This window comes from Tachypleus tridentatus, chromosome 6 (assembly GCF_004210375.1).
Source record: "Tachypleus tridentatus isolate NWPU-2018 chromosome 6, ASM421037v1, whole genome shotgun sequence".
Classification (NCBI taxonomy): domain Eukaryota; kingdom Metazoa; phylum Arthropoda; class Merostomata; order Xiphosura; family Limulidae; genus Tachypleus; species Tachypleus tridentatus.
The window spans coordinates 2,822,568-2,842,738 of record NC_134830.1 but is presented as its reverse complement, the minus strand read 5'-3'; the positions used below and the strand labels follow the sequence as shown (position 1 = coordinate 2,842,738).

General features: G+C 34.3%; 1 protein-coding gene across 9 annotated transcripts in view; it reads right to left on the bottom strand.

Annotated features, from left to right (window-relative positions):
* Positions 1–365: 365 nt before the first annotated feature.
* LOC143251836 (sarcalumenin-like) overlaps positions 366–20,171 on the bottom strand; it is a 21,639-nt gene continuing 1,833 nt past the window's right edge. For 5 of the 9 annotated variants that reach the window (XM_076503082.1, XM_076503088.1, XM_076503083.1 and 2 more), the window contains exons 2-6: positions 15,323–15,601; positions 9,933–10,049; positions 8,764–8,936; positions 8,372–8,563; positions 366–3,080 (exon numbers count right to left, since the gene is read on the bottom strand). In XM_076503082.1, coding sequence (XP_076359197.1) covers positions 2,382–3,080; positions 8,372–8,563; positions 8,764–8,936; positions 9,933–10,014 — 1,146 coding nt within the window. In that variant the 5' untranslated portion in view covers positions 10,015–10,049; positions 15,323–15,601 and the 3' untranslated portion in view covers positions 366–2,381. Of the gene's footprint in view, positions 3,081–8,371; positions 8,564–8,763; positions 8,983–9,932; positions 10,076–15,322; positions 15,602–20,171 lie in introns of those variants that run through there. The other 4 variants (XM_076503089.1, XM_076503086.1, XM_076503090.1 and 1 more) reach the window with 3 other exon arrangements.

Sequence of the window (20,171 nt, the reverse complement as noted above, 5' to 3'; positions counted from 1 at the left end):
GAACTAACTAAGTGGTGCAGATATATTGAAAATAATTTCGGTAAACAAAATCATAAGCTCGGTTCACTTTGAAGTTTGTTGAATTTCTTAACACTCATCAGTACCCTGATATAAAACTCACTCTTGCCCATAGTGATACCCTCTGGAAGTCTACACCCATCCTTGATGACATATTACATTTGTTCTGCATGTTAACTCTCACCATTCACCAGCTATCAAATGTGGTGTCATCATCGGTCAACATTACAGGATTGAAAAAATCACATTACTATAGTTTTTATGAAGCTATCAGAAGATCTGGTTTGGACATCCACATGATACAACAATGTGGTAAAGAACTCAAGGATATACTGACTTGTTCAGTCTTCAATACCAACAAACCATACTTTAATAAGACCAATGGCTAAATACACCTACACACTTAGAAATACAATCTATAAAATGACATGTGGACAGTGGTCAGCCACACATTTTGGTGATTCTAGTTATTCAATACATGACTGTTTCATAGAACAAGTTCAAGCCACTACAGCAAAATTAACACATCTTATCGAATACAAAATTTATATCTTTGATAACTTTCTTGACAGAAAATTTAAAGAAACTCTTGAATAAAAGAAATTCACTTCAAATAAAAACGTATCACAGAACAGCTGGTATGGGTATTAACACCTTTATTGATACGCAGAGGACAAACCTTCGACCTTCCTGGATCATTTTCAGGTAAACACAAAACAATCTAAGAATGTCTAAATCTGTTCTTTGCTTTGTTAGTAAAAGTGTTAATACCCTTACCAGCCATTCTGAGAAACAAAACCTGGCCCCTATAATAATAACATTTTTTTAACACTTTTGATCAGTGAATAACCAATTAAACAATACAATTCACCAGACAGCATTCCATTATGTTCTTTTTAATTACTATAATTTAAATCCTGTGGTATTAATAAATCCTAAAAAAGCACATAAGCTGACATGCTGGGTACAATAAACAAACATTTATTTGAAATGGTGTTGTCTTCATTGGAAATCATTTAAACTTACAAAGATTATCTACCTAATTTTAAACATCTAATTCCATGTAAATAATTTGTCTGCAGTACAAACAGTAAATTATTGAGCTTTCCTTTACAAACAAATAAGGGCATTGACAATCACATTATAACACCCCTGAGTTGAAAGGTTGAGCATATTAATGCTAGGTCTGGTTATTTCCACCAACAGATTAACAGTCAATCTACCTAACCATGAGGATACACCAGATTTTTATTAATACATTTAATAATAAAGATTGAAGAATGAATATATTATTTGGCTTCTGTCCAACCTAGACAAGGAAGAATGAACTATATTCTGTTCATGTACAGAAAAACATTTTTTCTGCAACCACAGAAACTGCATTTAAATTTAATGTTTCTTTTATGGTCAGCATTGTTGGTTTTTGACATAAAGTTACATTAAAGACCGTTAGACTCTAACCACAGTGGGTATCAAACTTCAGATTTTACCAGTGTAAGCTTAAAGCTAACTACTTGTTTACTTAAGGAGATTATAATCTTGAAAACGCCAGCCAGCGTGTGTCATAAGGACTATTTCTACATTCTTAATTTGAACCTAAAGTCAAGTTTATATAATACTTATATTTTATTATGTTTGAAACACTAGTGATACCTTTCCTAGATTTGTTTCTGGACAAATAATTTTTTAAATGCATTGAAGTTAAATATATAATTTACTTCTGATGATATGGGTGGAGAATTCCTTAACCCAGTGGACTGTGGTTCAATAAATCTCTTAAAAAACATGAAAACCAGGGATTACAAATCTGTATTATAGAACTTTAATGGACTGCAACTGGCTGGTGAAAGAAACACTGATGAAATTTCAGCTAATACTATTTACAGTTTGGAAAAGCTTAATAAATTATATGACAAGCACTAAAGTGTTTGTACTATTTAGTTCTTTACATACATTTATATATAACATTTGAGTACTTTGTTTTACTTGGAGAGAGAAACTGACTTCAATATAACAATAATTCATAGAGTTAATAAAAAAATATTCATAATACAATAAGTAGTAATATAACAGACAACATATATTTAAGAATTTTCAAATTAAGCTCTATTAAAGCTTTTCAACATGATTTTATAGTTCTATTAAGCTTCCTGACATTTTTACTAACACACATCAACAAGAAACACACCAAGACAAGGTACTGTTTGTCTCATTACCACACAGTTTCACTTACACAAGCATTTAATGATGAAATCAAATATACCATGATTTAACAACAGATGAATTATTAGAGGACTAGTTTCTAACCCATGTTCTAATTTATTGATTATATAGTTTAATGTTTCCATGTCCTTTATCCCTAATCAAAGATGTTCATTTACATTTTTTTTGTATTTATTTATCGGATCATCACATTTCACACCACAGTATTCTAATTTCTTACAGTTAACAATCCTCTGGTTATGATGTTCCTCCATAAGAGAAGGGATTCTGTCATGGATTGCATTCTCCACTCTTTCCAAGAGACAAGAACCAAACAAAGGACAGTATTTAGACAATGGTAACAATGTTGCAATGGGATGAATCTTAAAGAAATCCTTGTATTGTTGTGGAGAGGACAGGTCATGTTTATTGACATCAGGGTATGAAAGCACCCTCTCAAATATTTGGTACTCTTCAGGGTGCTCAAGTATTTGTTGTTCCACTGTATCATCATTTCTGAAGAAGGACTTTTCATTCTGAAACACGTGAAGATATTGAGCAACTACGAGGGCATGATTTCTCACTTGGATGGCATTTTGACGAATGAAGGCAATCTTACTCTCAATTCTATTGGTCACTACTTCCTGTAGGTCCTTAAGGAGGATCACCTCCTCTTCCATGAACAGATGACCATTAGGTTCAGATATTACATTGTACTTCTTTGACCAAAAGGATCCCACATACACTCTAGGTGGTTCAGTAACATTGATTAGTGGGGAAAGGTTCCAGAAGAGGGCACCATAGACTCTCATCAACTCTTGAGGAGTTAGAGAGTCGGCTTTATTCATAATAACTCTCACCTACAAAGAGTACAAAGTATCATTAACAGAAATACACTAACCTGAACTTAATACAAACTAACTTAAATAGGTAATTGTTTTTTTAAAAAGAAGAGGTTGACAATTATTAACTTGTTATTACTATTATTTTTGTTTTTCATTTGTCACTTCACTTGAGTGTAAGAATCTCCACATTTCAGTACAATTAGTTGGCATTTATTGGTGCAAAGCAACTAAGCTACTTGCCGCAAACAACCAGTAAGAAATTAAAAGTAAAATTATTAAAATATGTAAAAGAAAACATAATAAAACAAAACAAAGACCAAGTTTTGAATTAAAAACTTAAACAGAATGAAAATGAAGGGGAGCAGAAAGAGAGATCAATAGTAGTAAAAGAAACAACTTGGTGTATGAGAATATAGTATACACACTGATATTAAAGAGAGAAACATTGTGATCCAAGAGTGTATGTTCTATGGAGCGATTCCTCCCACCAATATCAGCACCCCCTAGAGGGAATTATGCCCATTAAAGTCCTCCAGGATTAAAAAAGGAGACAGCAATCGTTAAATAAGAGCATCAAGGTCCAATTGATCATAGGTCTCTCTAGGAGAGAACAGACAGTGATGGTACAACTCAAGGATATATGGATGGCTACAGCCTCCAAGAGTGTATCAAGTAGCAAAGATATAGTGGACATGTGTTGGTCAACCAGCAGTGCCACGCCTCCATGCACTCATCCATCACACAATCTGTCACTGTGATATAAAGAAAACTGCCGAAAGGCGACTATATTGACAGGTTTCAAACATGTTTCCTGTAAAGAAAGACACACTGGATGATAAGAATCAATAAGCTCCTTGATGTCATCTAAATTAGAAAGGAATCCTCAACAGTTCCACAGTATCAACATGGGAACTTTTATTCATGTGGAGGAGAACTGGGCAGAGAACCCTTCTGTTTTCAACTAAATATTTTCTCTTTATTCTCTTTAATAGAAAGAGGTCTATTGACCTCCATGGATCATGCCCCGAGTCAAGTGGCAGGTCTCTGTCATTGGAAGAAGATTCCAGCAACTGAGGGCATAAACAAATAATTATTCTGCATTTCAGGGCTGGAGAAAAAGACAGACCTGAGGAAATGCTCAAACCCAGATCTAAAGGAAGTGGGTCCAGGGATCTGCTGGAAGGAATGGTGAAGACAGAGGGTAAAAGACATTTCATGTAGTTTGAAAATGACTTTGTTGGAGGCACAGAGAGATCTGTCTGCACTTCTACTGAAACAGTGGAATGAAGTGCAGCAGCATTTGTCTAGACAGTAACTTTCGACCCTCGGGATAAGAAATGTTGCGAACCATCTTCAAACGCTGTAACTCTTTTGATTCCAATACCTAGTGTATGCACAAAAGTAAGATGGGTGAGATCCACTGCAATTAACATAATGAGAGTCTATTTCACACTCACAGATATTATGGTCTTTGTCACCACAATAAGCACATGTCAAGGAACCACAGCATGATATCTTCAAGTGATTGAACCACTGACATTGGAAAAATTTGAGATGGTTTGGGACATATGGCCATACTTTGTAATTTAAATAACCTGCCTTGATGGTGGACATGGTGAAGTAAATTTCAAAATTAGAACATTGGTTGCATCATAATTCCATCTTTGCAAGTGGAGATATGCCTCTGTGCAGAAACTCCTTGAGTGGAGAAACCAACAAGGATTTCTGACTCGAGGATGTTCTTCAAATCCCTCTCAATAATAAGTCCTCTTAACGAATTCAAAATAGCCTTCAAATGCAAGAAAGGTTCACTGTGTTTATGAGTGAATGTTTCCACCAAGATGACCCTAGAAAATAACTTTTTGCCTGACTTAGGAGAGCCAGCAAGCCCCTCTAGTCCCTTCCGAATAAAAAAGGGAAACATTTGCCCTAAAGATTTGTCTGATAAAGAATGTAATATCAGAACATGATGTACAGGTGTTGAAGAAGTTGAAGATTGCTGTTCAGAATCTTCAAGATGTGGTCATTTACCAATGGTCTGTTTTTATTATTTTATTTTTATTTGGGGGATCTATAATAAAAAAAGAATATTTTGGTGCCCACTGACCCCACCCTCCATGTAGCTCTACACTACCAAAGAAGGACATTGCAGCAATGCCACAGTTTCATGAGCACTGTTCTCAAACACCAGCATCAGACACAATGTCCACAACACTTGTTGAGAATGTCCAACATTGGTACTTAGTTGACCCCAGACCAAGTCAACCAGCTGACTGACCCTGCAGGGGCCACCACAATGCTGCTCATCTACAGGAGTTCAAGGCCAATGTGCTGTGTTGGGGTTGGATCCTTCAACCACCAAGATCCTCTCCTCCTATTCACAGGTTGTTATGCATGGCAAACACAGGGGTGAATGTTTAGATCCCAGAAGAGGCAAACTGAGAAGACATAACCTTCCTTGGGAGATCCTGACACCACATACTATAAAACTGTAAAGAGAGTTGCCAGCAGTGAAGAAAAGGGTTGTGTGAATCAGTGTACAAACTCTGGATTGGAAAAAAATGTAAAGCCTCCATGCAGAGCTGAAGATGAACAAGATCCAACATTTTCAAGGCTGATATCCTAGTAGACCCATTGACCAGACAGCCATAGTCCAGTTTGGATCAAATGAAGACAGGAAAGCCCTTGAACAAAAGAACATCACTCTGCTCCCCAAAAGGTGGAAGAGACAACATGGAGGATGTTCAGTGCCCTTGTATACTTGACACAAGGTATGAAGGTCAGCTTACAGTCAAATATAAGCCAAAAGAACATTGCCTCAGTGACAACAGGATATACATAGCATCGTAAGCCTTCTCAAGATAAAAAAATATGGAAACAGGATGTTATTGCTTGAGAAAGGCTTTCTGATCCATGTTTCAAGTCACATCAGGTGGTCCATGGTGGAACCCCGTTGTTGCAACCCACACTGGATGAGCAAGAGGAGGTTATTTGATTTAAGGAAATAAACAAAATGAGTATTAACCATCCTCTATAAGACCATCCAGAGACAGATCATCAAAGCAATAGGATAATAGTTGGAAGGAATCTTGGGATCCTTTCCAAGCTTAGATAAAAAAGGAGAACAATAGCCCAGCACCACGAATCGGAAAAAAATTATCCTGCCAGATCGCATTGAAAACAACCAGATGAATAGCAAGAGAGGCAGGAAAGAGATGGTGCAGCATGTCATAATGAAAATTATCATCAGGTCTGACTGATGTATTGCCATACTGATGAAGAGCAAGCTTGAGTTCCATCAGTGTAATGGGATGATTATAGTCATAGATACAATCAGCCCAGAAGGAAAGAGGCAATCCCTCCACTCGAGAATTAATGGCCAAGAAAGTGGAGTGGGATGGAACAGAAATGCTAGATGCATAAGAAATACTCTCACTGTAAGTATCAGTGATGCTCAAGGCACCAGTGAAACTTCCTGACCATCTTGTCCCATATGATTTTGGAACTAGTGGTAGAAGAGATGCAGGATTACTTCTGGTTTTGATGTTTTATCTGCATGGCACAAGCTTTCTGAAAAACCATGTGGTTTGAAAGTATTCCAGGCAAGCAGAACCCCATTACGGATGAGGGTTTCATGGAAAACGTGTCAAGGTTTTTTTGGAATAAGACTTGACAATACAGTAAGTGACTGTTACCATGCGCTCATCTATCAATGGCATACACACAATGGTATGTTCAAGTTCCAAGAGAGAAGTAAAAGAGTGCCAGTTGCCTGGTCCTATTTCCACTGATGCACGTAGGTCGGGTGACATCGACCACAGTCAGTCTCCCTCAAAATGATAGGAAAATTATCACTGCCTTGTGGGTCAATGTCAATCCTTAAAAAAAAAAAAAAAAGTGAAGGTGAGCAGATGGAAAGATCAACAGCAGTAAAGGATCGATTAGGCGCATGAAAAGAACCAGTAATGAAGATAGAAAGGTTGTGATCTAAGAGCATACATTCTATGGAACAACCCCTTCCATCAGTATCAGCAACACCCTAGATGGAATTACATCCATTATATCCTGTTATTCCCCAAGGATTAAAAAGGGAGACAGCAACTGTTCAAATATGAGCATCTAGATGTGACTGATCATAAGTCTTTCTAAGAGACAGGTAGAGAGACCAAACAGTCAAGGTACAACCCAAGGAAACTCTGATGACTGCTTCTCAAGAGGTATTAACAATAGTATGGGAAGCAACTCCAATGGGTATATCTTCAATGTCCTTAGAATTCAGTCAGAGTTTCAACTAAAATGTCCTCAGAATGTAGCTTTTTGACAGACTTGGGAAAGCTAGCAAGCTCTTCTAAACTCTTCTGAATGAAAAAGGGAGATGTTTGCCCTTAGGATCTCTCACATCAAGAATGATGGATTAAAAAATCAAGGTAAGGATCTGATGGTAGTGAAAACTGTATAACAGTTATTTACCTATAAGCTGTTGTTTTATTATTATTTTATTTTTCTAGGGTTGGGAATAAGAAACCTTGCAAAGGGGAATTTTGAAGTGCTTCGTACTTGAGGTGTAAAGACAAGAGGTAATGAAGTGTTGTAAAAAAGAATCAGGGATAGAGAGTAAAGTACTGGTTACCATATGGTAATACTATACAGTATCTAACTATTATAATGTAACAGTCTTAACATTTCAGCAAAGACTAACCATCCTCTATCTGTGTTTCAATTTGTTCTTGTAGTGTTATACACTTCCACACAGAAATCAACATGAACTGTACAAAGATTGTTTAGTAATGTATATAGTCAGTGAAGTCTGTATAGATAGATACTGAAATGCAGGGACATATATGTATATCAATTGTACTCAACTATACAGCCACAGTCAAGTTTGTATGCATGGATATTCAGTTACAGGGATATATATCAATTGTACTAAAGTATACAGTCACAGTGACATCAGTATGGATAGATACTGAACTAAAGAGATCTATACAAACTAGCTACCACAGAATGCTAAATAAATATGGAATTTAAGAATTTCTCACAATTATTACTTATCATAATTTAAAGAAATTTGCAAGGAATTATGTGTATGAAAAGTCTAATGAATATCCACATAACTACAAATAACAATATAATAACTCTCAGTTACACATGCCAATATCCTGTCATGTCAAAAACTTTGGATCAGTGACTTTTAAATAAGAAATTCCCTGCTATAAATTAAAGCTGATTCTTTTTTGTGATTTTATAATTATTTTTTATTTTGAAGTTACTGAATTAGATAAAGTCACATTGATATCACATCTTACCTTTCCCTCTTGACCCTTGAGTAACCCAAAGACCATCTCTAACTCAGTTCCAACATCTAGTTTTGTGTGGTCAAACACAATAAATATGACATCAGCTCGGTCAATAAACCACTGGCACACATCACTGAAGGGGTAGCCCCTTTGTTGCTGCTTACGATTTTCAATAATTCCTGGCGTGTCTATAAAGTTCACCTGTACAAGTACAGTTCAAATTTAACAGTGTCATTACATGTATAAATATGAACCATATTATATCATATCCAAATTGACTAACATATCAGTTAAAGAATTTTTATCTAACCACCAAACTTGGCATTTACCAAACTCAGTATGAATTTAAGTTATAACACTGTGCAGTAGTTTGAATCTTGAAAATTAAAATAAATCCTTACTTTCTCCAGAAGAGGATGGGGTATTACAATCCCAGTTAATCTCCCCAAGAAAGACTGACCAAACTTCTCTAGTGCTCTGTAACTACTGTTCATGACAAGCACAGGTCCAACAACTGTCCTGTAATCCTCTCCATTCAATATCACGGTGAAATCTGAAGTTGTCGGTTGAGCTCCTAACACCAGTTTGTACACGACAAACTCCATTATGGTTTCTAGGAACTTAAGTTACAACTTTAATAACAGCTACAATTAAAAAGACTTTAGTGACAATTTCTACGATTTCTTTGGTAGAATAAACAGATTAGTTCCTTTTCAATCTCAATTCTTTTCTTCCCTATTGAACTTGTAGATAGGTTTCCATGTTTTTGTATTTTTACAAACTAACATTATTATAAAGTTGATTTTACTGTTAATAAAAAGTCATGGTTGACAATATAGGTATAATTTTAAACATTTTATTACATCTAGGTTTCAGAATGAGTACATTCAGAACATAATAATTTGTGTGTATATTTTCATTCAAAAGTACAAACACCCACTCTTGATAAGGTACACAAATATTGAAGAACCAATCAGTTTATTTTATGTTTCTCATAAAAAAGTTTAAACAACTGAGTTTATATTAAAATTTATAGTTAGCATAATATCTCAGGACTTCCTTCAATACATAATTATTCTCAATACAATGATCCAATGTTAAAATATTCTTGAAACAATAAGTTGGAGAGAAACATAGTGGAAATGAACCAAGTTGGTCTATTCTTGATGATATATTACTATTTAAAGCTATTATCTTCTTTTTTAATGCATTCAATTTCAAACACACATTGAAATTTATAGCACAGTTACATCTGTAATTAGCAGCTTATTAGTTGTAAGGTATGTTTTATAACACTGTGTTTCTAGCCTAGTTATATTTTATAACATGGTGTTTCTAATCTGATAAATATTTCAAAACCTGAGAGCCCAACAACTAAAAGAAAACTGTTATAAAAACAAGCAAGTTAAGGTCCAAGACTACATCAATAGATGAGTCATTTAAAGATTACTGTAAGACCTTTTGAAAAATGAAATATAGCCTCTAAATAAAACTAAGTTAATACACTAAATTCTTATGTGTAAGCTAGTGATTTGACATAATCAGAAAGCAATGTAAAAATATATCTTACCAGATTCAAGGGAAAATGTATTATTTTCTACTCCTAGCAAATAGTTGATTAAAGATGATTTGCCAGTACTCCAAGGACCCATAACCAATACACGAGGTGTCGCAAATATTTCTCCATCTAGTGAAGTGAAAAGAACTCAGCCACTTGATATAATAAAAAAATAGAATATACTGTAAATAAAAATACGAAGACAACTGGCAATATTTTTATAATACAATACATACAATAATAAATATAACAACTGGCAATATTTTTATAATACAATAAATACAATAATAAATATAACAACTGGCAATATTTTTATAATACAATAAATACAATAATAAATATAACAACTGGCAATATTTTTATAATACAATAAATACAATAATAAATATAAAAACTGGCAATATTTTTATAATACAATAAATACAATAATAAATATAAAACTGGCAATATTTTTATAATACAATAAATACAATAATAAATATAAAAACTGGCAATATTTTTATAATACAATAAATACAATAATAAATATAACAACTGGTAATATTTTTATAATACAATACATACAATAATAAATATAACAACTGGCAATATTTTTATAATACAATACATACAATAATAAATATAACAACTGGCAATATTTTTATAATACAATAAATACAATAATAAATATAACAACTGGCAATATTTTTATAATACAATAAATACAATGATAAATATAACTGGCAATATTTTTATAATACAATACATACAATAATAAATATAACAACTGGCAATATTTTTTGATTCATATTAAAAATATTAAGTTTAAAAAAACACCATAGATGTGACTGTAATACAATAAGCTGTACACACCAGGTGTTCCCAAGCTTTTTAGACCTGCAGAACTTCACATCAGAAAGAAAAAACATTCCAAAGCCTTAATAAAAAAAAACTCACTAAAAATAGAAATAATCAGTTACTAGCACCAGATAATGTTTACTTCAAGCTTTTAGAATATCAATATTTAAAGAAAGATTATTACTTCTACTTCCTTGTTCAAAAATTTCTGCTTACAAAATTTATATCAGTAAAAGTACAGTGTACTTATTTATTTATTAGTGGCTTGGATGGGCTTGCTTTTGTTCACAAAGTAGTTCAATATTTGGTGTTAGGGTTGTTACTTGTAACCCCATTCATCTTCAATAATGTGTTTTCTTATAGCAAAGCCACATCGGGCTATCTGCTGAGCCTACCAAGGGGAATTGAACCCCTGATTTTAGCGTTGTAAATCCATAGACATACCACTGTACTAGCAGGGGGCAATCTTCAATAATTAGCCTGTTTCTAAATTTGGTCTTTGTAGCTGTATACAGTGAAAATGTTTCCTCACAAAGATATGTTGTTGGAAAATGCATCAAAACTTTCCAAGCTCTGTTACTTATGTCAGGGTATTCCATGGCCATTGGAATCAAAAATGGTAATTTCTTCCTGTGAAATTTTGTTTTTAGTGTGTAATCAGTTGAAATTTCTATAAGCTGTTCTTTCTCTCAAAGGCAAATTGTTGGTATTTGTAGAGTCAAAGGGATTTTGAATCCACAGTAATTTTTCTAAATGAGGAAGGAAGCACTCTTTAACAGTTATACACAAATCAGATATATGATGCAAGACTGAACCTTTTGTATCTTCACTTAAGAAAATTTCATTCATAAGTGAAAAACCACTGAGATTTCTAAAACAATCAAGATCTTCCATGAGTATACATTTACCCCAAAGTTTTATCTTACGTCAAAGTGCTTCCATTTTACTCTTGAGCTTTGAAGTACGTCACCCTGGTACCCTGCATTGTAGCATTCACTTCATTTAGATAGGCAAATACATCCAATAGGTAAGCCACTTTCTGTATCCAGCATTTGTCCCTTAATTTGTATGCAATTTCAAAATGGCATTCAGATAAAAAGAGGCCTATCTCCTCTTGTCTTTATTACAATTTATGACACAAATGATGTCTATATTAGAACTTACTGAACAAACAATGTCTTTATTAGAACTTACAAAATAAATGTAATATTTTGTATCTCAGATAATCTACAGGTTAAGAAATAGAGTGTTCTCTCCTTATCAATAAAAGTGTTAATACCCATACCAGCTGTTCTGAGGTAGATTTTTATTTCAAGAGGATTTCTCATCATCAAGAAATGTAATATTTAATTGAACATACTGAATACTTATCACACTTCTCAGTCTAAATCATGTAAATGTTGTTTTTACATAAACCGCACCATAATTACCATATGTTCATATATGCACACAAATTAAAAGCTTTCAAAAACTAAGCACACATTGAAGTTAACTTGTGTCTCTAATCTCTATAAAACTGTACACATTAATAAAATCATCCATCAATCCAATGAAAACTACATTATTTAGTTAATGCTTTGAAACAGGGCATATTAAGTTCTTCCATATCAAAATTATTGAAATCTTTGAGTTAATGTGACCACATATTTATAAATCTATCTTATAACAGTTAAATACAAAGCTCAAGTTAAAACCTGTTAAACCTACTACAAGCCACTGGGGTACCCATGTTGTGGTACATATTTTCAAGATTACTAATACATTCATAAGAATACCAAATCATAACTACAGAAACCTAAATTACAAGTTCTTATTATACAATAGAACACTAAACACAAAACCAGACCTGATAAAAAATGATTCATATTTATTCACATTACTTTAACCTCAGTATGATTTAGATATAATAACAAACACTAACACATCACATGAACCCAAACTGGCATTACACAATGTTCATAGTATCATAATATCCCAATCTCAAGAGCACACCAAGGTCAGAGAGTCCATTGTTTTGAAATAACTATCTAACTCTTTGGTCACAAAACAGTATTCAGTAAATATACTTAACTTTCAATGATCACCTAAAAAAAAACAAAGATAACTTAAAAACTTGTACTGTCCCATAAATAGAAAATATCAATGTACCTCTATCAGAACTTTGAAAAACACTAACACATAAATATAACTTTAATATATAGTTTAACTTTCACCCATGGAATAAGAGTTAAACACATCTTAAGAAAATTATATAAGAAACCCCCCAAAATAATGTGTAACAATTGTCCAGCCCTTAAACAGATAAAACACAACATAACTTGGAGATCCAGTTAAAGAACAATAACAACCCACTTCTCAAGTACATGAACATAATAAAAAACAAAGTTTTTTTTAACATGAATATGACATGAATTTAACAGAAAAAAGTCACTGAAGCTTTATTAACAAGTGTAAAAAATGTTTAAAAAAGTTAGGAACTACAAATAGGAGTTCAAAAAAGTAAGGAAACAAGGTAGGAATGGGCAGGGTAATGTTACGATACTTGGTTTTTGGCACAGTGCAATCTCAAAGTTTGGCAGAACAATGGTCCCACAACCACTTTGAGAATGTGTGACCATTCCAAAACAGACCAAATAGTGCAATGTTATCTCGCTCATTCCAACCTTGTTTCCTTATTGTTTGGTGCTCCCATTTCTACTTACTAATGTTTCTATTTAAAAGGTTTTTTTTACACTTGTATATACCTTTATTTGGTACAAAGCCTTGACAGTGACTGGGCTCTAGAGCTATCCTTCTTGTAACTTTTCTTAGAGCTGTCTCTCAACATTTTCTGGCATCTTTTCTATAGCCTTTCTTACATGTTATCAGGGCAGCAGCCTTTTCACTACATTAATGACTAAGGCTCATCTTGCATATTGATCATTACTGTTTCTTTCAGTAATGCTGTCTTCACTGAAACAAAGACTTTAAGGTCATCAACTTAAGATTGTTTACTTTCCTTTAAAGGTACATTTAAAACATTCCACTGTTTGAAGTTTGACATTAGATGTCAATAGATCACACTTAATTGTTAAACAATTCACAGGTAAATTATATAACTTATTGTTTTCAGCCCAGAGAACTTATGAAAAGCAGTGTCAGACTTTGGTAGTGATAATGGTCATCCTCATATAGAACACTCTCATCTTAGGCACCAACTGTTAGGGCAGAACTGCTTTGTTCAACACAGAAACATTGCAGTAGATGTATAGGACTAAAAATGTTGTTTTCAAAGATTAATCAAAACCTAGACCTGAAGAATCCTAGTCCTAGTTTCTTTTCTGTTCAGCCATAAATAAATAATCTACCAATTCATGTGGAGAAACATGCACAAGTAACTCTAAAGTTTGAATACATTGTTAGATTGTTTAATATTGATTTCAATAGTAAAACCTTCTTTACTGTTAAAACTTATGTACTTCAGAATTATCACACCAGTGATTGAAATGTTCTAATAAATAACCTTCCTTACTACAAAAGCTGTGATTCATAATAAAATAATTGTAAAGAATGTATTTGCTATCTCAAATAAGAGACAAAAGCTAAAAATTGTAAAAGATACCAAACAACTAATTCAAAGACTGAAAACCTATTCCTATTCTGCAATACATGAACTTACCTGTATAACCAACACTAACCTCTTAAATTACTTCAAATTACATATAATTAATAAAATATACCCAATAATGTCTCAAATAAACCACATCTCCCTCAGTCTGTTTCCTGCAGCTTTAATACAGTCTCTCTTCTATAACCAAAAAGCTTTTGTTAAACTACTCCTCCATCAGTCTGTTTCCTGCAGCTTTAATACAGTCTCTCTTCTATAACCAAAAAGCTTTTGTTAAACTACTCCTCCATCAGTCTGTTTCCTGCAGCTTTAATAGTCTCTCTTCTATAACCAAAAAGCTTTTGTTGAACTACTCCTCCATCAGTCTGTTTCCTGCAGCTTTAATACAGTCTCTCTTCTATAACCAAAAGCTTTTGTTAAACTACTCCTCCATCAGTCTGTTTCCTGCAGCTTTAATACAGTCTCTCTTCTATAACCAAAAAGCTTTTGTTAAACTACTCCTCCATCAGTCTGTTTCCTGCAGCTTTAATACAGTCTTTCTTCTATAACCAAAAAGCTTTTGTTAAACTACTCCTCCATCAGTCTGTTTCCTGCAGCTTTAATACAGTCTCTCTTCTATAACCAAAAAGCTTTTGTTAAACTACTCCTCCATCAGTCTGTTTCCTGCAGCTTTAATACAGTCTTTCTTCTATAACCAAAAAGCTTTTGTTAAACTACTCCTCCATCAGTCTGTTTCCTGCAACTTATAATACAGTCTCTCTTCTATAACCAAAATGCTTTTGTTGGAATAGTTGTTTCAAAATGATTTTAAATTGTTAGGTACAACATTAAAAACTATAAAAAAGGAAGTGTCATGGTTGTAAGTAAGACTACAAGTTAATGCACATTGGTAAAAATGTTCACTGGATACAGAAAACTATAACACCTTTGAGTTTGATATCAATATAGTAAAACCTACCAGCAACTTTATGTTTTTTTATATCTTTGAAGTGGTAAGCTTCTACGAGTGGTTTGATGTCACTCTCGTACAAGTCACTCAGTTTTGAAAGGACATCCAATACAATCTGTTCTTGTCTCTTTTCTGTTTTTGTCCCTAGGTGTAATACCCTTTGAAAATGGTTCCGGTTCTTTTGGCCAAACTCCAGTGGAATGTGCCCGTACAGTTCGCTTCAATGTAATACATCTGAACCACTACCAGTACTGTCGGCTTCACTTGGTCTGGAACTTTCTTTATCTGCTGTATAGATATAAAAATTATACACTTGTCAATCTAGATAGTATTTTGTTTTAACATCTGGCAAAAAGACAACAGTTTAATTAAAGCAATTATTATGAACCATATTATATGTAACAATACACTTTCATATAGATTAGTCCCATGTTATATAAGACCATATGGACCATATTATATGTAACAATACACTTTCATACAGATTAGTCCCATGTTATATAAGACCATATGAACCATATTATATGTAACAATACACTTTCATACAGATTAGTCCCATGTTATATAAGACCATATGAACCATATTATATGTAACAATACACTTTCATACAGATTAGTCCCATGTTATATAAGACCATATGAACCATATTATATGCAACAATACACTTTCATACAGATTAGTCCCATGTTATATAAGACCATATGAACCATATTATATGTAACAATACACTTTCATACAGATTAGTCCCATGTTATATAAGACCATATGAACCATATTATATGTAACAATACACTTTCATACACATTAGTCCAATGTTATATAAGACCATATGAACCATATTATATGTAACAATACACTTTCATACACATTAGTCCAATATTATATAAGACAGATTCAGTTGAATGGTAATAAGTACAAGAGAAGATTACACAGAATGTTAGAGAGAGAGCACATTAAAACTGAACAATGGTTAATATAAGATTGCATGTTAGTGAGTATTAAGGAAGGATAAACTGGATATTAGTGAGGACTGGGGAAGATAAACTTAACATTAGTGAGGACTGGGGAAGAATAAACTGAACATTAGTTAGGATTGGGGAAGAATAAACTGAACATTAGTGAGGATTGGGGAAGAATAAACTGGATATTACTGAGGATTAGTGAAGGACAGACTGGATGTTAGTGAGGATTAGTGAAGGATAGGCTGGATGTTAGTGAGGATTAGTGAAGGATAGGCTGGATGTTAGTGAGGATTGGGGAAGGATAGACTGAATATTAGTCAGAAATGGGAAATATACACTGGATATTAGTGAGGATTGGGAAGGGATAAACTGGATACTAGTGAGGATTAGGGAAGGATAAACTGGATGTTAGTGAGGATTGGAGAAGGATAGACTGGATGTTAGTGAGGATTGGAGAAGGATAGACTGGATATTAGTGAGGATTGGAGAAGGATAAACTAGATATTATAAGAATTAAAGGAAGGATAAAACTAGATGTTAGTGAGGATTAGGAAGGAATACACTAGATGTTAGTGAGATTAGGGAAGGAATACACTAGATGTTAGTGAGAAGTGGAGAAGCAATAAACTAGATATTAGTCAGATTTAGGAAAAGATACACTAGATAATAGTCAGAGATTGAGAAGAATACACTAGATACTAGTGAGATTAGGGAAGAATAAAGTGATATTGGAGAAGAATAAACTGGTTACTAGTGAGATATTGGAGAAAGAATTAGTCAGACTGGAGAATGATAAACTGAATTACTAGTGAGGATTGGGAAAGGATAAACTGGATGTTAGTGAGGATTGGAGAAGGATAAACTGGATATTAGTGAGGATTGGGGAAGGATAAACTGGATATTAGTGAGGATTGAGAAGAATAAACTAGATGTTAGTAAGAGATTGGAGAAGAATAAACTAGATAATAGTAAGTAACTGTAAAAGAATAAACTAGATATTTTAGTAAAGGATTGGGGAGGAATACACTAGATGCCAGTGAGGATTGGAGAAGAATAAACTAGATGTTAGTGAGATCAAGGAAGAATAAACTAGATAATAGTGAGGATTAGAAAGAATAAACTAGATATTAGTGAGATCAGGAAAGCATAGACCTAGATATTAGTCAGAGATTGGGGAAGAATAAACTAGACATTAGTGAGGATTGGGGAAGAATAAACTAGATATTAGTGAGGGTCAGGGAAAGATAGACTGGATGTTAGTCAGGATTGGGGAAGGATAAAGTGGATATTGGAGAAGGATAGACTGGTTACTAGTGAGGATTGGAGAAGGATATTGGTCAGGATTGGAGAAGGATAGACTGGTTACTAGTGAGGATTGGGGAAGGATAAACTGGATGTTAGTGAGGATTGGAGAAGGATAAACTGGATGTTAGTGAGGATCAGGGAAGGATAGACTGGATATTAGTGAGGATTGGGGAAGGATAAACTGGATATTAGTGAGGATTGGGGAAGGATAGACTGGATGTTAGTCAGGATTGGGGAAGGATAAACTGAACATTAGTGAGGACTGGGGAAGATAAACTTAACATTAGTTAGGATTGGGGAAGGATAAACTGAACATTAGTGAGGATTGGGGAAGGATAAACTGGATATTAGTGAGGATCAGGGAAAGATAGACTGGATGTTAGTCAGGATTGGGGAAGGATAAACTGGATATTAGTCAGGATTGGGGAAGGATACACTAGATATTAGTGAGGACTGGGGTAGGATAGACTGGATGTTAGTGAGGATTGGGAAAGGATACACTGAATATTAGTGAGGATTGGAGAAGGATAAAGTGGATGTTGGTGAGGATCAGGGAAGGATACACTGGATGTTAGTGAGAATTGGGGAAGGATACACTAGATATTAGTGAGGACTGGGGAAGGATACACTGGATATTAGTGAGAATTGGGGAAGGATAGCTTGGATGTTAGTGAGAATTGAGGAAGGAATACACTGGATACTAGTGAGGATTGGGGAAGGATAAACTGGATGTTAGTGAGGATTGGAGAAGGATAGACTGGATGTTAGTCAGGATTGGAGAAGGATAGACTGGATATTAGTCAGGATTGGAGAAGGATAAACTGGATATTAGTGAGGATCAGGGAAGGATAGACTGGATGTTAGTCAATCAATTGTGGAAGGATAAACTGGATATTAGTCAGGATTGGGAAGGATAAACTAGATATTAGTGAGGATTGGGGAAGGATAGACTGGATGTTAGTGAGGATTGGGGAAGGATACACTGGATACTAGTGAGGATTGGGGAAGGATAAACTGGATGTTAGTGAGGACTGAGAAGAATAAACTAGATATTAGTAAGAGATTAAGGAAGAATAGACTAGATGTTAGTGAGGATTAAAGGAAGGAATAAACTAGATGTTAGTGAGAACTGGAGAAGGATAGACTGGATGTTAGTGAGGATTGGAGAAGGATAGACTGGATGTTAGTGAGGATTAGGGAAGGATACACTGGATATTAGTCAGGATTGGGGAAGGATACTCTGGATATTAGTCAGGATTGAGGAAGGATACACTGGATACTAGTGAGGATTAGGGAAGGTTAAAGTGGATATTGGAGAAGGATAGACTGGTTACTAGTGAGGATTGGAGAAGGATAAACTGGATGTTAGTGAGGATTGGAGAAGGATAAACTGGATGTTAGTGAGGATTGGGGAAGGATAGACTGGATACTAGTGAGGATTGGGGAAGGATAAACTGGATGTTAGTGAGGATTTAAGAAGGATAGACTGGATACTAGTCAGGATTGGGGAAGGATAGACTGAATACTAGAGAGGATTGGGGAAGGAAAAACTGGATGTTAGTGAGGATTGGAGAAGGATAAACTGGATATTAGTGAGGATCAGGGAAGGATAGACTGGATGTTAGTCAGGATTGGGGAAGGATAAACTGGATATTAGTCAGGATTGGGGAAATATAAACTAGATATTAGTTAGGACTGGGGAAGGATACATTGGATATTAGTGAGGATTAGGAAAGGAATAGACTAGATGTGAGTGAGAAGTAGGAAAGATACACACTAGATGTTAGTGAGGATTAGGAAGGAAAAACCTAGATGTTAGTGAGGATTGGAGAAGGATAGACTGGATATTAGTGAGGATCAGGGAAGGATAGACTGGATATTAATGAGGACTGGGGAAGGATACACTGGATGTTAGTGAGAATTGGGGAAGGATACACTAGATATTAGTGAGGACTGGAGAAGGATAGACTGGATATTAGTGAGATCAAGGAAGAATAAACTAGATGTTAGTCAGGATTGGGGAAGGATACACTGGATATTAGTGAGGATCAAGGAAGGATAGACTGGATGTTAGTGAGGATTGGGGAAGAATACACTGATAATATTAGTGAGATCAGCGAAGAATAGACTAGATGTTAGTGAGGATTAGGGAAGGATAAACTAGATATTAGTCAGAGATTAGGGAAGAATAACCTAGATATAAGTCAGATTAGGAAAAGAATACACTGGATACTAAAGTGAGGATTAGGAAAGGAAAAACTAGATATTAGTAAGGATTGGAGAAGAATAAACTAGATGTTAGTAAGAGGATTGGGAAAGGAATAAACTAGAACATTAGTGAGGATTAGGAAGAATAAACTAGATATTAGTGAGAGATCAGGAAAAATAGAACTAGATATTAGTCAGAGATTAGAAGAATAAACTAGATATTAGTCAGGATTGGGGAAGGAATACACTAGATATTAGTGAGGACTAGGGGTAGAATAAACTAGATGTTAGTGAGGATTGGGAAAGGAATACACTGAATATTAGTGAGGATTGGGGAAGAATAAAGTAGATGTTGGTGAGATCAAGGAAGAATAGACTAGAT